This window comes from Saccostrea cucullata, unplaced genomic scaffold (genome assembly GCF_032062105.1).
Source record: "Saccostrea cucullata isolate Sc308-1 unplaced genomic scaffold, CSIRO_AGI_Scuc_v1 ctg14022, whole genome shotgun sequence".
In the NCBI taxonomy this organism is placed as follows: Eukaryota; Metazoa; Mollusca; class Bivalvia; order Ostreida; family Ostreidae; genus Saccostrea; species Saccostrea cuccullata.
In genome coordinates this window covers 1-17,500 of record NW_026931650.1, presented here as the reverse complement: position 1 = coordinate 17,500, position 17,500 = coordinate 1, and the positions used below count along the sequence as shown (strand labels likewise).

Sequence of the window (17,500 nt, the reverse complement as noted above, 5' to 3'; positions counted from 1 at the left end):
GATAATCTAGCAAAAAGATTGATTACGTTTCCTACTTTCAAATCATTGTCAAAATTGGAAATTTCTTAAAGGTTTTAGGATTTATTATAATTCAAGGGTTGAACTAAGCTTGACACGGCAATGGTTTTTACAAAATTACACCTTTCTACAAGATTTTGTGATATGATCAGGTTTTCATCATCAAGTTAATGCATAAAAAGAAATACCACATTCAGAAAACTATTATTATTCTGTGACATCTAATCATAACTTAGTTTACACATATTCTTTGCAGATGTCACGGATGTTTTATACTCTTGTTCATTTGAAACGACTTTTGATGCTTGCTTCATAAAAAATTATGGCAAAATGAAATGGAGAAAAGGCACGGTAAGTGTTAATAACATTTTCATAGTGTATGTGACAAATTTCCCTGAATTCTGAAATGAACTTTTCCTTTTGTAGGATCGAACTTATAGTCGAGAAACAGGTCCAATCTCGGCCCAAGAGGGTAAAAATTATGTGTACACAGAGGCAAACCTGCAATTCAATGGCGATAAAGGAGTGATGGAAATTCCAGTTTCAAACCTAAATTTAAGTAGGAGTTCATTTAGAGATTTGATAATGATTTCAAATGTATATTCTACGGGATGAATCAAAAGAAATTTAAAATTCAAAGACAAGTTTTTGGTATAATGAACAATAAAATAATCAGAATGATTACTTATTAGGTGAATTACCCTCTCCCGAAACGACATTAAAGCGCATGAAAGTTTCAAAGACAGTGTAAATATTAAACGAGAAAAGAAATAAATAAAAAGCACTTAACGAACAAAATGTACATACTTTAAAAAAGAACATTTCACTTCTTTTCCATAGAAAAAATATTTTATTTGATTAAACAGTTGTATCAAATAGTTGAAATGTATAAACAATCTTAACTTTTATAACATTTACAGGAATAAAGTGATTACAATTCATCGGCAAATTTCTTCATCATTTGATATATTTAATTGATCATATGAACCACTCCTTATCTTTTTAGCCACACATGCCTGTTTCCAACTTTTCTTCCACATGAGAGGAGAGGATATGGGTGATCTGAATGTAGCAGTACAGGACATAAATGGATTAGAAGTAGCTAGATGGTCAAAGTCAGGGCACCAGGGTTCTCTCTGGGATAAAGGACTTATTTCTTTTCCATCAACTGCAGATGTGGTAAATTCAATAGAGAAATGCAATAGAAAATTATCGCAAACTTATATTTGCCACATCTTTTTTTTGTGATGGATAAAATCATTCCGCGTGTTGCTGTTTTAATTCAGGGAAAACTTTAATATAAATAATTTTTATTGTGAAATATTTGATACCAGAAATTGACATTTTTTGAGTACAGAAAGGTCAAATATTTGATTATGCGAAGCAATTTGAAATTTTTTTCTTTGTCAGAATGTGTTTTCAAGAAAGAATAATTATGAAATATTTAGTACCATGATTTATTTGGATAGAAAATATATCACAGAAAACTTGTATCGTCACGCCAAAAGACGCATATCGACCATTTTATGTTTTGATTTTCAATTAAGCTATGTGCGTAGATACAAAAAATACAATTTTTCAGACTTTATTATAATATCAGGATCCAACAACAGGAATAAGGATTACTGATGATAGAAAAGCTGAGGTCAAACCATTTATCATAAAATTGAGTTGTTCATTAACCATTCACGAAGAAGACGTTTTGGAATACTAGTACTATATGTTGTGATCTTTATTTCGAGTTTTTTAAAGCTTACTTTGACTTTTTCTTCAGATAAATATAACTGGAATAAGAGGTGACGGCCATAATTCAGATGTAGCACTAGACGACTTCAAAATCTTTCAAGGGCATTGTGGTAAGGGAAAGAACTATTTTCGCCTGATAATGAAATAAATTCAAATTAGCTTTCAGCATTCATTTATGTAACAATTGTCTTTTAGATTGTGAGGAATGGAAATATGGATTAACTTGTGAAAAATCATGTTATTGCACAAGAGAAACCTCTGAAGGGTGTAATAGTCAGACTGGAAGCTGTATTTGCCAGTCAGGATGGAGCGGCAAAACATGTGATTGTAGAAAATCCCCAGACCCGTGCAACCCGGAATACTCATTTTGCCACGGAGATATGTGTTTATGTAAAGATGGCGTATACGCTAACGGTGTAACCTGTTCTGGTATGCTACAAAGAAATGTACATTTTTGCACTTTTATGTAATCAATCTAATACTGTCTTATTTTGATTTGTAACTTTTAAAATCTAAATTGAGGTCAATATCTAGTAAATGTCTTTAGACCAAATTTTTGGTCCTAGAACCATTTTGACGTCATAATCACTTTTAACTTTCTTTTTCACGTATTTTGCAGCTCTTATAGAATTATGAAGGAAATTAAGTATTTTCATGGAACTGAAAATGAAATCACATGACAAGTAGTCCCGATACCTATGTAATCTTTGATATTATTTTAAAAAAGAGGCCAAGAACATACAAATAACTGTTTTCTGATAGACTATAGGCATTCTTGATACATGTTCTGTGTCTGATAAGGAAAAATATTCCCCTTTTCATGACTGGTTTTCTTAATTTTTCATTGGAAATGACAGTTTAAAATATGATTTTATTTTATCCTGTTCATCTACAAATTACGCCCCGAAACTATTTGACCAAGGTTGACTTATAAAACATCATTAAATGGAATTTATTTCTCAAATTTGATAAATCTGTAGGTAACTTTCGTTCACTAGATCTTGACCTTAACTGTTATCTTTAAACTGGAAATTTTCTTGGGATAAAAATAAATTGATAAATCTTAATTACTTCCTAATTAAATTTCCACATTTTTTGAATACCTTAAAAAGAGAAATTTTAATTAAGATTTAAATAAACATTGATTGTTATAACTTTTAAAACTGTTGTAGGTATCGACAATGTCATATATTTCTGTACATTTGCTACGGCAGACAGTGTACATGGATGCAAAATTGAATTATCGACTGCGATGTGGGAAAAGAAAGAGGTTAAAGCTAATAATGTTGCTCATAACACAAACTTTTTAGAGTGCACTGAATTCTCCACAGATTTTGTAAAAAAAAAAAAAAATGTATAATTTTCCAATTTTTTTCTACAACCAAAAGATTAAAAATTATATTTGCCAAATTTTAAATAAAAAAGATTTGTTCGTTACAGGACAGCGCACAGCTTATAAATGATAGCCTTCATTTGAATAAGAGCAGTTATCTTCAGACAAGGCTCTCTCCTAAACGCACCATGTATTCATTCTCTCTCAGAAATGTAACTTTGAGTAAGTGCTATAATTCTCAAGCCGCTTTTTAAAGACTTTTCAACGTAAAATATGTTTAAGAAAGTTTAAAAGACTCATTTTGATTCTTTCTTACAAAAAATTGTAGAGAGAGACAGCTGTTTTCAACTGAAATATTATACACTGGATCCGACAATGCAAAGTCTCCGAATTCAGGTGATAAGAAATGGGCATTTGATGAGTAATAGACTGTTTCAAGGAAGAGATTGGTCAACTGCCCGTGTCCCCATAAAAGCGTCTTCACTGACCAAGGTACTTATTTGTTTGACTGTAGTCGCAAAAATTAACTAGTACATATGTAATAAGGTCTAATCGTAAGACGTTGCAAATAAATAAAATGCCATGTTTTTGTTTTGTAGATTGTTGTCATTGTTTATGTAAACAACAACTTACCCATGCTTATAGACGATATTATCATAACAGCTAAGACGTGTGGTAACTTGTGTTCTTCATGTTTTAAATCAAAAATAATATTTGATATTTTTTCTCCATCATTCTTTTTTGTCTGTGATTGACATAAAAATTACTTTACATTCTCAAAATGCCTACTAGACATTTACTATGTTATCAAGTTTTAATGTTTACTGTGAAAAATGGTTTAATAGATGCACGAAAAAATCCTTTTTCAAAATTCAATTTTATTAACTTTGTACAGTAAGGGGATATCGATAGAAGAACACTAACTGAGTTCATTTATCTTAATCTTAGATAATTACTGTCCTTGTGAATGAATGCTATAAATCTTAAATTAAACAACGATCACCAGCAACTGGTTTTTACTCTTTGTTTGAAGGATATCTACCTTTTACAGATGCTTGCCAACAATGGTACTATGGTTCGGATTGTGAGAAGATGTCAAAATGCAATCAAACAAATACTCTTTCATTTGACTCTAAAGATAATTGCATCTGCAAAACAAATTGGTATGGTGTAAAATGTGACTGTTCCCAATCAGAAAACGACGCGTGTATTAAGAGGGGAGAAATCTGCATGGGAGGAGTATGTTCTTGTGCGGATGGATATATAAAAGCTGGCTTGGGTTGCAGAGGTATTCAAGTCGTATTATTGTTTCATAATCATCTGCAATTTTAGTCTCTCTGGTTGCAATTTGATTAGAATTTTTTCTCAAAGTTAATGTACAAGACTAGGACACTGTATTCTTTGCTATAATTTTATTCAATATAATTAGCCCCTAACACCGTACAGAGTCAAAACATTGTTTTTTTCTTTATAGATATTGATGAATGCAAGTCGTCATGCATGGGTTCTTTGCAAACATGTGAGAATATGAACGGGTCGTACTCGTGTCTTTGTGAAAAGGGAACGTTTGGTGATGGCGCTATTTGCTCAGGTAATGTCTTTTATTGAAAGTTTCTTTTGCATTTTAAGTAGCAGATCCATTGTCCATGTATCCCAAAGAATTTTTAGCCAAATGAAGGTTCAGGTGAACATTTCTGATCCTCAAAGATTTGTTTATTTTTATAGATTTTTTTAGATCGATTACTGTTCGTTAATTCATTATCTTTAACGTTTCTTTGCTAAAAATATTTTCCATATTTAAATCATGCATATTATTTCTCGTGTTTGATAACATAAAACACATACCTTAATGAATGACAATTTTTCTACACATCTTTCAGAATCCACACTTGCCATCACGAATGGATCTACACCAATGGATGGTACGCTATTGATGTGGCGAGACAATATCTGGGGCGCGGTTTGTCAGTCCTTTGATCTATTTACAGCCATGGTAGCATGCAATACACTATTTGAAAACATGTAAGTTGCAGGGGGAAACACTTAATATAACTGAATTTCCAGCTTTTAAATTATAAAGAGTATAAATCATCCCAAAATTTGGAAAAACGTCCTTCTTACAGCTTTTTTCTATTCTAAAAGTTTCTTAAAGCTTCTTAAACATTGATGTCGCTGGTTGTGTTTTCCTCTAATTGGTATTTATAATTAACCGTAGATATGGCGTTCATCTTCCTCAAAGGGGAGGTTACGATTCGCCCAATGGAGTCACATACAGCTCTTTTGTTTGTGATAAAAAAGGTAAAGGATTTGACCTTACGAAATGCAATGTCTCCATTGAGCCCTGTGACACAGCGAAGGATGCGACGCAACTATCCTGTGGTGGTGAGTACATTCCTGAGACATTTTCTACTACCAAAAATATGTGACTACTTTTTGTATATATCGAATTCTGACAACTGATAATACATTTTATAATTGTTCATTAGATTGACAACCAAAAATAAAATCTCTTTTTTTGATCTAATTATCTATTAACTCTTAAAAATATTCGTAGAAAAGAAGTTTATATTATATATATACCCTGGTATATGTATTATTATTTATCGGTAGTATATGAATTCAGTTTTTAAAAATGATACAAGTGATGAAAACAACACTCCAATGTTCATGCAGTTTTTATTTTAGATTAAATATTTTCTGTTAAATGTCTACAATAATCAAAATATTAAGCAAACTTAATAATTTTACATCCATATTTTAAAGATATTATCTTTCAGTTATTAATTTTAGAGGAAATATTCATCCCTCATCTATATACATGACATTCCTTAATATATTTTCTTCTGAAAATAACTCTTTCTATTTATATTTACATTCAGTGTAATTTTCGTTATGAAATCAATGAGAAATCCATGACGTTCAAATCTCTATAACACACGCAAAACCTTGTCACCGCGCGTTAGAATACACAGCAGGAAGTATATAAATTTTCAATACTTTATGAACACCAAAATGTACATTGTTTGACACAATTTGATAAAAAAAAACAAAAACAAGCCTAGGCCTGTTGAATTAATAAAATAAAAAATACAACAAATGTGCATTTAAAAATTTGTCACCTTTTTTTCCTCGCAATGTTCGATTGCGTTATTTAACTTTACGAAGTCACAAACGGCTCTTACATCTATAAAGCACACCAGTTTTGAAGGGTGCTAAATTGGCATTAAATATTACCAAAATAAACAATTATGAAGAGGAAAAATTAAAGAATGTAAATATAAGCATTGAATTCATATTTTATTGTTATATTTTAAGTTTTTGATGGCTCAGACATACACACCTGGCCGTGCCGACAAATTATCATACAGCGCTAACGCGCGGTATTCAATTTGGCGGCACGGCCAGGTGAGTTATAGGACCGAAGACATCCCAAAATATGAATTCAATGCTTAAATAACTGTACAATTTATATAATTCATAATTTGTTTTATCAGTTTGTGGAGGGGTATATACATCCCAGGTTGGACTTGTAGAGCCTCCTTTTCAACTCTTAGCAAACACACTGTGTTTCTTTTTGTTGGCTCCATACAACTCAAAAAGGGTCAATGCAACATTCATTTCTTTCTCAACAAATTCAAACGAGCAGACTCAAGGGTATCGGGACTCCTCTATTACATGTGACGACACATATCTCGAGGTATGAATGCATATGAATTATGCAAAGTTATTTAACTAAATCTTTTTTGCCAAATTAAAGTCATGATGAGACTTATTATTATATGCAAAGTTTGTGATCTTTTTAATTGTTATATTTTAAAGATTTTCGATGGTTCAGACATACATTCACCATTGGTCGGCCGATATTGTGGCAGTCGACCTCATTTTACTGTCACTTCAACCGGAAATACCTTATACCTTATATATAAAACATCTAGAAATAAATATACACAAGATTTCCATGTTATCTACGAAGCAGAGAAGAATGTAGAAAATCGTATGTATATAGTACACTTAAATCGTATATAAATTGTCTAAATATCATCTCTGACAAATAACAGCATATCTTTGAAATGATTCACATTAATGTAGTTCTCAAATAGTTACTCCAATATTGGTAAAAAATATTAACTGTATATTTTAATGTGCTTTATGTAACTCAGATTTTTATCTTTAAAATGTTTCCCTAAATTTATGAAATAATTTCTATATTTTAGTCTTTGTTATCTAGAACACGATCAGAAGGGCCTGGATGGAATTTTCTTTTGGAATACTTTAGTTCATACATGTACTGATATTTTATTTATGGATAATAAATTTCACATTTCATTTATATGTTAAAGGGAGGCAATTAAATATATCGTATAAAAGATTTCTGCAGTTGGATATTTTTGCGGAATTTGCTTGCTGGTATGAGAGAGTCACGAAAATTTCGACTGCAAACTATAACACAAGCTTATTTTATTGTGAAATTTTAATTAGTATACGTTCAGTGATGTTTCATTAGAACAATGGCTATTGAAGGGTAAAAATGCTGCTTTATATTATTCCATCTGATTTATATATTATATATATATATATATATATATATATATATTATATATATATATATATATATATATATAATATCCAAAATTTAAATAATGAACAGTAAAACTGAGGATTTTTTTTTTCTTTTTAAGTTAACTGATTTGTGTTTTCTTTTTACTTTTAATATATATATATATATATATATATATATATATATATATATATATATATATATATATATAAAACTTTAAACCCATTTTATTCTTAAAAATGTAATTATGTGTAAGGGAATTAATTAAATGCTTCTTACAGAAGAGATGTTCTGCTGTTTGATATTTTTGCGGATTTGTTTGCTGCTTTTATAAATCCACGAAAATTGTGACTGCAAACTATTATTAAATCAAAAGCTTAGCTATCATATATCAACTGATGTTAATTGATAGCTTGTCTTCTGATTTAACAGGTAATTTGATAATCCTTAAAAAGGTACAAAATAGAACTAATTTAACATGGGAAGTCAGCTTAGTTTCATTTCTGATTAGTTTCACATATCAATCTCAAATACGAAATCCGCGTACTGTCATATTCAATTGGTCATATATCGGTGCGGATGTATCGAATATCGAAAGAGGAATTGATGCAAATCAAGGGTATGAAAAAAATCGTCAACGCCAACAATGTGGTATATTACAAGTTTTATGAGACATTTTCTTTCTGTCTTGTTACAAAAACGAACTGAAACTCTCTTTTTCTTTTTTGGTACATGTACATGTAAAATAAAATTGTGTCATCTCTGGCTTTATGTTGCAATCTGCTATTCACTCAGTATGACCAGAATTGAACATTTAATATCCTGAAATATATCTTTTGTCATGAATTAAGCATGAGAAAATAAACAAGAAGTACTTAGATAGATATATGATAAGTTCCTTTCTCCTACATGTACCTGGCATGTAAGTAGATTGCTTTTTTGCCTTAATTCTGTTCAAACTTGCCTTGAGATTACATTTTTTTCTCTGTGATCGAAATGTTTTTTTTCTTATATTGTTCTCTTTTCTTATCGGTTTTAAATATATACTCGTTTAATTCATCTGTTTCGTTGATGTTGTTTTTTTAATGAATATTTCCCTTTTTTCTATTTGATTATTTATCTAGATAAGGGTCCTATTTCAAGACCATTATTTTACCTTTTCGAAAAGAAATATCTATTTAATTTTTATTTATAATTATACCATCTAGAAATACATCATCCCAATCGATTTCCAGTCTGCAAAATCAGCATGGACCAGAGTAAGTAATAAATATGAATATTAGAAATAAACTCCAAATACTTTTCTGATGTGATTATTACTTTTATGTTTACATGTACAGGATTTCATATTTGATAGTTGCTTCATGTAACAAAGTATGAAGTGTTTTAGTTTTACGACCCATTGTTTATTAAAAATATTTTTCTTACAAACTGTTTTTTTTTAATTTATGCAGAAATAGTGAATAATTCATTATAAATATCAACAAGTAGTTGTCAATAGATAACTACATGTTAAAAGGTCCACTTGTTTTGAAAGATGCGTTTCGGGTCTATTAATTGCAATGATAACGCATCTCATATGAATATTTATGGTAAAGGTAACTTCTCATTCGATACTCTTACGAAAAAATGATACAAAATTTAAAAAAAATTGATGCCTGGCTGGGGTTGGTGTAAATTGTTGGACCTATTTTGATTGTAAATGATAGAATATGGAATTTTTGAATAATTCAAAAAAGATTACCTTTTTCTGTACATTTAAAATCGAAAGAAAGATACGAAAGTGTGTTTCATGTCAATTATAGATTGCAATTTTCTATTATACTTTTCAATCAAATTCTTTTCAAAACTCGAGTTTATAATATGTCTGTTTTACATTATATTCTTTTAAACCTTTGAGATAAACTTTGAAAAACAAAGCGTCAGGAAATTCTTAGTGATATTTCTTTATTTACAGACACATTCCATTTTCTTGTATAAATCAGTAGATTTTTGTTTGGATATAAGCAAAATACGCAACTTACCATGTCTGATGCAAATCCTTTAAAAGTGAAAGGTAATTTAGACGGATTTTCAATAATGTTTTTTGTAATTCATTTAATATATAAAGAACCAGTTGTAGACTGTATTACATACACGGCATGTATCTTTAGAAGTAATTATAACGTAGATGCAAAAAGAAACAAAAAATGATAATAACATGTATTTTGAAATATTGAATTCCTGGGAATTTTAGCAAAAAAGATTTAAATTCTATCGTAGTTGCAGTTCAGCAGAAAGAAAATACTGAATTTTTGAATTTATATTAGTGTAGAACTGAGAACTGTTAAATCAAACTTTCGGTTGTTCTGGATTTTCAAGAAGTTTTGTTAATTGTTACTTTTATTTACCAATAATGTTTTATTTTCTTTGTAGTTCATGGACTGATGGATCGGTTCTAATGACAAATCGCATGATAGTTAATAGACTAAACGCTCTAAACGATTGTTCAACATCACGGAAATCAGGAGTTTAGTCGATATTGATGATAAAGGGTGTTAAGGAAGTTCCACATTTTTCTTTTATTTTCAAAAAGAAATACGATGAGAAGATATTTACAGTTTGTGATATTTCATGTTTACAGAGTCCATTCTTGCCAGTGATAAGGTTTTTACTGTCTTTTGTTGAATCAATAAGGGGAGGGCAGGTATTAAAACAGATGATGTATGTTAAAAAAATTACGAATGATGCATATTTGTGACGTACATGTATATTAATTACGCGGGTCAAAACATCCTTTCAAATACTATGCAAAAATTATCAAAGCTGTGAATTATTTCAAAATGACAAAATGACAAACCTTTTCTTTTGAAAAGTGATATATCGTTCTTATACCTAGGCTCATCAGCTTGTCTGATAAAAGATAAGCTATGAAGAAACAAAAGTAAATTATCCTTTATTTTCACTCAAAATGACAAGCATTTCTATCATTCTGGTGCTTTTTATATGGAAGAAAAAGTCTATACTTTCCTGCTAGAAATTATTTGTTAAACATTTAAAGTATACTCTACTGATTTTGTCACAGTTGAAATTTCATCTCTTTAGTTAAGCACCACTTTGAAATTGTTGAAAATAGTTCATCTCGGAACGAACTTTCTTAACACCCCTTAGATAATTTTGTATAATTATGTCACAATCATCTTGTTTCAATAATCAAAAACCAAAAACTATCATGAATTTATCTTATGTACAAAATCATGAAATATTTTCAAAATCCTTTACACATATACATGTATGTTGTCTATGTTAAATTAAAGCTTTTAAGCAGGACATCATCGGGGCTTTTTTAATATTGTTTGTTTGTTTGTTTTCTATCAATTTTAAGAATTGTAATACCAGTTCAAAAAAGGATTGTTAAACATGTCAGAAAAATAAATAATTATCTATTTTATGATTGAATTTTGAAAGCAAATTGAAAAGAAATGCGTTGTTATTGCAAAAATCTTATTTTATATCAGAAAAGCTTTCCTTTGAGTTAGTTGGTGTAGGACATTATTAGTTGGAAAAGTACCTGAGTAAGATATTAAGACAACTAACAGTAATCAATCAAAAGTACTCACAAACAAAGTTACAAAATGTTAACATAGACCTCTTAAGACATCAGGGTTAGGATCAGGTGGCACGGAGGCGTAAACATCCCCTTGGGACGCCATATGCTCCTTGTTTTGATTGAGAAAATTGAAGAAAAAAAACTTGCAGGAAAATACAGCAAAACTTGTTTAGTACGAACTCGGATATTACTAATTTACGGATAGAGCGAAGTCATCTTGGATCCCTAGCTATATAAAATTAATGAATTTCTTATACGGTTACAACGAATAATGGATATAGCGAAGTCATTTCATAAGTCCCTGTGATTGTAGTTAAATGAGTTAATAAGAAGGGGCTCTTACATTCTTCTAAAAAATGAAAACAACAAACAGTGATCTATCTCATAAAAGTTAAACGTAGAAAGAATACTACAAGAATACTACAAACATGTGAAGAAAACGTAAATCACGGACCCCTGGAAATTCCAGAGGTGGGATCAGTTTCCAAGGAGGGTTAAGAATCCCCTGTCGATCAGTCATGACATATTTATTGATTTTAAATGAATTAACTTTAATGTTAAGCAGATTCACCAAAAAAGTTGATGACCCCCCCCCCCCTCCCCCCGTTTGATTTAAGGAGCAAAGTCAGATTAAAGTTTCTTTATCTTTTCCTTGAAATCAAAAATAAAGAGTTATAATATTTCCTCCCTTTTTCTTAAGAAAAGCGTTGCCGTTTATCAGTCCATGAACAACACAAGGCATATCTTCTAAACAGATTTCTTGATCAATGGCTGTTCCATCAATGAAATGTACTATGACATACATATAAATAATAACACGATTCATTTTTTTTTTATCCTCAACAAGTCAATGTATTTATTTGGTTATAAGTTATTGTTCATAAATCGGATATCTAATATATATAAGTACAGTTCCGTGTATTAATCATGCAAAGGATGATAGATGAAGGTTCTCAGAATTTGATGATTTTCCACTCATAGTTTTCTCTCGCACTATGAACCATGCATGTAAAATTAAAAATGTTTTGGTTCATGGTTACCATGGAAATATGGGTAAAGAAATTTCCCTAGCAACCAGCCAATTTTCAGCTTGAATAAACAACAAAATCTCGCATCTTTCAGGCACTAATTAAATGTAATTACTGGAGGAATGTCTTTTTTATTGTTTTTGTATCTTGAGATAAGCATCTTAAGTGCTTTTACAACAAAAACGATAGAAATAAGATTTTTGTATGATAGATATGGGAAAACATATATGTTTTTCCTCTTTTGCTGACTCAGCATTTTCTTTGATTTTTGAATTATTCAATGTCGAATTACTCAAATGATGGACCTGATACATACATCGTGTATGTATAATATTTTAAGCAGAGGATTTTGTTTTTTAGAATTTGAAATCAGAAGCGTATTTTTCTTTTCAATTCTTTTCAATTCCTACCCGTTTCTTAGCAACAAAAATGGACGTTTTTATGAATAGAAAGAGAAAATATGTAAAATCCTGAAGTTATAAATCAAATATTTTCTTATCCTTAATGCTAAAAACAAATTTTTTATACAAATTAATTATTTTCAGTCTTTTCTGCAAACAAGGGGGCATTTTATAATTTCATATCTTCATGGTTACAGAAATTTCTTTTTAGCAACACATCATAGAATGATAATTTTAGCATGTTCATGTACAATAACGTGAAAGATTTTTAACGAAGGTCGCGGGTTTACAGGGCTTTTAAAAGTGTTCGAAAACATACCATGAAAATTACCTATATGATTTCTCTACCTTTGATTTCCATTCTCTGAAAATATTATAAAATTCGTCTGCGCCGTTTTTGTGTTATTGAATTCCAAAGATGTCATTGTTGTAGTTACATTTTCAACGGTATTCTAGTGAATTGTATAGGAAAAGCGTCGTTTTCGGCTTGTTTTCAGGCAAGGTTTTCATTTTAAAAAATATCAATAACTTTTAAATCTCGCAGACGAATTTGTTTATCCTTTGGTATATAAAAATAGAATTGTTTTGAAATAAATCTATGTAAAAAAATTAAAATGTCTTTGGGTTCATTTGTTCGTAATTTAATTATAGATAATTGCTTTTATATTGAAAAATGTAGCATTTCTAAGAACAACGTCATAAAATATCGCGACGTTACGCTTGACGTTGTGAATATCGATCCGGTATACAGAGCAAAAAAATACAAAAAAAAAATATTACACGGATTTTAAGAAAAAGGATATTCACGCATATCTTCTTTTAAATGACCAATATCATTTAATTCAATATTCCCTTTCAGCTTATTACGTCTAATATTAGTGAAAATTCACGTAAAAGGCGTAAACCAACAATCAGTCCTTTAGTTTCTTTTTATATATTTTGTATGTGTTTATTTCTTATCGTTTCTTTTTTTTGTTTTGTTTTCTTCAGATTCTCGCCGGAATTTGCAAAATAAAAGTGACCTTGTATTCCCCTCTGGAAAAGGCGGACTCGCCATCCCCGTTGAAATCGCAGATCTGTGATCGATCTAAGTTTGTTTGAAAAGTCGTATGTATGAAGATAATTTAGAAGTCAAGGACTACTAACACCCCCAACACCCAACCCCGAAAAATGTTTTCTACGCTTTGTATATATCCCCTTTCTTTAGAAAATTCAGCAAGGCTATCAAATCAACAATAACTTAATAATCAATCAATGTCCATCAAATATCCTCCCGAGTATAAGTATTAATGTATTCAGTGTTTATATTGAAAATGTTTTTGTTTAAGTTTACAAAGAGGCAGCGAATATCTAAGGCACGCCAAATTCACAAAAATGAGATAATCATAGTTTCACAATCGATAAACTAGGTTTATCGGTTGTAAACTATAGTTTACAAACCGTAAACTATAGTTAACAACGTTAATCTATATTTCACATCTGTAAACCATAGTTAACGCGATAATCTATGTGTCACAACCGTAAACTATACTTAATACCGAAAACAATCATTTGCGATTGCAAAACATAGATTATCTGATAAATACAGTTTCACAATTTGTAAACTATAGTTTACAAACCGTTAACTATAGTTGACGATCTGATAAATATAGTTTCACGATTTGTGAAACTATGATTAACAACTCTTAACTATAGTTTACGATTGTAAACTATAGTTTACAAACGTGAATCTATGTTTATCAACAAAATCTATTGTTAACGCTTTATTACAGACGGATACATGTAAACTTAAATTAACATTCGTAACCTATACTTAACAACCGTTAAATATAGTTTTACAGATGAAAACTATACTTAACGAATCGTTAACTACAGTTTACGGTTTGTAAACTATAGTTTACAGTCGATAAACCTAGTTTATCGATTGTGAAACTATGATTATATCATTTTTGTGAATTTGGCGTGCCATAAATATCTAAAATAAATCTTAATTTCATTTTATGCTTATAAATACGTATAAGGATAGAAAAAAGCGAACTGAAAAGGAATTTTCAAAGGGATAAATGGGAAGAGAATCTTAACATTAATTTTATTTGGCGCAATCAACAGGCAGATTTTATTTTGTTCTTAGACTTTCATTGTATACATATAACATTAATTCTACTGGAAAGCAACGCAGCGAATAAAATATGTACATGTAACTAACAACGACGCGTGCCGTTACTTACACAGGCAATTAGAGTATCGCCCCCTCCCTTTCTGTTTTTCTGGGTTTTTTTTTTCCTATTTTGGTTTTTTCATAGGTATTGCATGTTATTAATAATGTTACCCTTTTATCTCTTTACGCTGTTTTTAAATACATGTTTTTCGTTTTCGACTGATACATAAAAAGAGACGGCTTTCAATTTGTTTTTATTCTCGACGTCGATCTGCCTCTATAATCTTCACTTGCATGATCACTATAATAAGCGTAGAGAATCAGAATATGCAGACATCGATAAATTTGACACACGCTCTTCTTCCTTTTCAGATTTCCATTGATATAATTTTTTATGTTTACTCACCCCCGGCGTTAGCAAGTAAAAAATGGAAAGGAGGGAGGGGGTCATATCCTACGTGTCTGTGGTTATTTACAAGAGGTCAATGCCGCTCAAACAATGTAAATATAATTAAGTTTATGTTTCATTAGTATTACCCCGGTAGTGCCTTAGCAGTTTTTATCAGTGTATGTAGATTTGTCCGAGATTAGCATATACCGTTTCATAATTGAGTTTGACTTTCCGTCGGTGAGCAGAGTTTTGACGCTGTTAACGGAGATAAATGCAAACAAAGACATGCATGCCATATATGGTTGTGTAGATAAAGACAGTGGTAATAAACAGGTTGTCAGTGAAAGTGTTCACTAGAATGAGTGCATTTCTGAGGAGGGGGCATCGAGTGTAATTCGGAGTTAGAAAACCTGTTTTATAATTATACACATTAAATACATGTATTTAATATTTATAAATCATACATGATACAAGGGTTAACATTTATTTCCGAAACAAGTACTGTGTATGTGCTCAAAGAATAGACCCGAGAAGATGCGAAATCTTGATAACACATAATGAAATGCTTTCTAACACTCTTAATGATGGTCATTCGAATCAAAATGAGCCTTCATTATTTTTTATAACTTCAGCATGTTCTATGTATACTGTTACATTAAACTACCAATTTCAACAAAAGTTATAACTATAATGTACTGAATTTTTCCCTTTCTCACCGTGACATCACAATCAGATGTGCTCAAGAAAGACGCCCAAATCATATAAATTGCGTACCCAGTTTTAATGACGTCTGCAAACCAAAATTTAATTAGGCAGATTTTAAAAATGCAATTAGCATCTATCTTAAGTTTTTTTTTTACTTGATTAGCCCATGACAACGATTTTGAGCACATAACAAGCAATATATTCCATGAAGTTGAGTGTCATACTCTGTAAGCATTTCAACAATTTTGGTACATAGAATCATGATTACAGGACATTTTATGATTGACATGTAAATGATTGCTGGTAGAAAATATGTATGAATATATACATTCTACAAACAAGTCTTTTATAAAAATCAAAATAAGAACGTTGCCATGGTAACGAGTAGAAAAATTATTTGCTTAAATAACACAGTTTTGTCTCAGTTTTCATACAGAACTCATTCATCTTTCTAAAGGTAAAAAAATCTTTACGAATATACACGCAGGATCACAGGTACTTGTGGACAAGACCCCCTAAATATTCTACCCCCGGGCTTGTTGGACTTTTTTTCACGAATTATATTTATCAGACTTATTCATCATAAGCACGATAGAAAAAATTGGTTAAAACCCCAAAATAACTGCTCCACAAAAAAATATCCAACTATACATTATCTCTTATATTTGTACAGAAGGGTTTTTTTTTTTTTGAGGAGCGATTATTTTGAGTTTTTACGATTTTTTTTTAATTTCACTTATAATGAATAAGTGTAATAAATATAATTTGTGAAAAAATCCAGCAAGCCATGGGGATGAATATTTACGGGGGGAGGGGATGTTCCTGTCCACAAGTACCTGTGATGTTGGCAAAATCTCTAAAAACTCTAGAATATTTTTTATAATATAAAATGTTGAATAAAATACCTTTTAGAATAAAAAATACACAAGAACTGTTGATTTTAACAGCATTTAGCATGTACATCAACAGCGACTAGGATGTAATCTGTCTTTTGAGTCATGTGACATGTGCCCTGTCTCCCCTTAAAATATTTTATAACATAAATGTTGTGTAAATATATTTCATTAGAACGATTCATTTCAACCACTCATTTTAATTAATTGTTATTATATAAAGACATTAAAATTACTTCTGAGGTTTCCATGGCAACATTTTTGGTTTAGGTTTTTAGGATGTGATTGCATAATGTATATATTTACATGCATATATTTTTTTCTACTGGCAATCATTTTAGATGCCAATGTTCCGTGAACTTGATTCTGTATACCAAAAATGTTGAAGTGCTTGCAACTCTTCATAAGATATATTGATTGTTATGTGCTCAAACTATTGCTATATGGGCTAATTAAGTAAAAAAAAATATAAAATGCTGATTGCATTTTTTAAATCTGCTTGATTAAATTTTTACATAATGGATATAAGAATCCTTAACAATATTGTACATGAACGTGCTGAAATTATCATTTTATGATGTGTTGCTAAGGAGAAATTTCTGTTACCATAGAGATTTGAAATTGTCAAATGGCCCCTAGTTTGCAGAAAAGTCTCAAAATTTTTATTTGTACCAAAGTTG

General features: G+C 30.3%; 1 protein-coding gene across 1 annotated transcript in view; it reads left to right on the top strand.

The window, feature by feature from the left end:
* LOC134233210 (uncharacterized) overlaps positions 1–7,123 on the top strand; it is a 32,922-nt gene extending 25,799 nt beyond the window's left edge. Inside the window, exons 18-32 of the mRNA XM_062715192.1 lie at positions 255–369; positions 445–577; positions 1,025–1,197; positions 1,793–1,874; positions 1,960–2,193; positions 2,937–3,034; positions 3,205–3,319; positions 3,426–3,589; positions 3,697–3,772; positions 4,149–4,385; positions 4,572–4,688; positions 4,978–5,119; positions 5,313–5,479; positions 6,592–6,794; positions 6,917–7,123. Of these exons, the coding sequence (XP_062571176.1) occupies positions 255–369; positions 445–577; positions 1,025–1,197; positions 1,793–1,874; positions 1,960–2,193; positions 2,937–3,034; positions 3,205–3,319; positions 3,426–3,589; positions 3,697–3,772; positions 4,149–4,385; positions 4,572–4,688; positions 4,978–5,119; positions 5,313–5,479; positions 6,592–6,794; positions 6,917–7,123 (2,263 nt within the window). The remainder of the gene's footprint in view (positions 1–254; positions 370–444; positions 578–1,024; positions 1,198–1,792; positions 1,875–1,959; positions 2,194–2,936; positions 3,035–3,204; positions 3,320–3,425; positions 3,590–3,696; positions 3,773–4,148; positions 4,386–4,571; positions 4,689–4,977; positions 5,120–5,312; positions 5,480–6,591; positions 6,795–6,916) is intronic.
* The last annotated feature ends 10,377 nt before the right edge of the window (positions 7,124–17,500 follow it).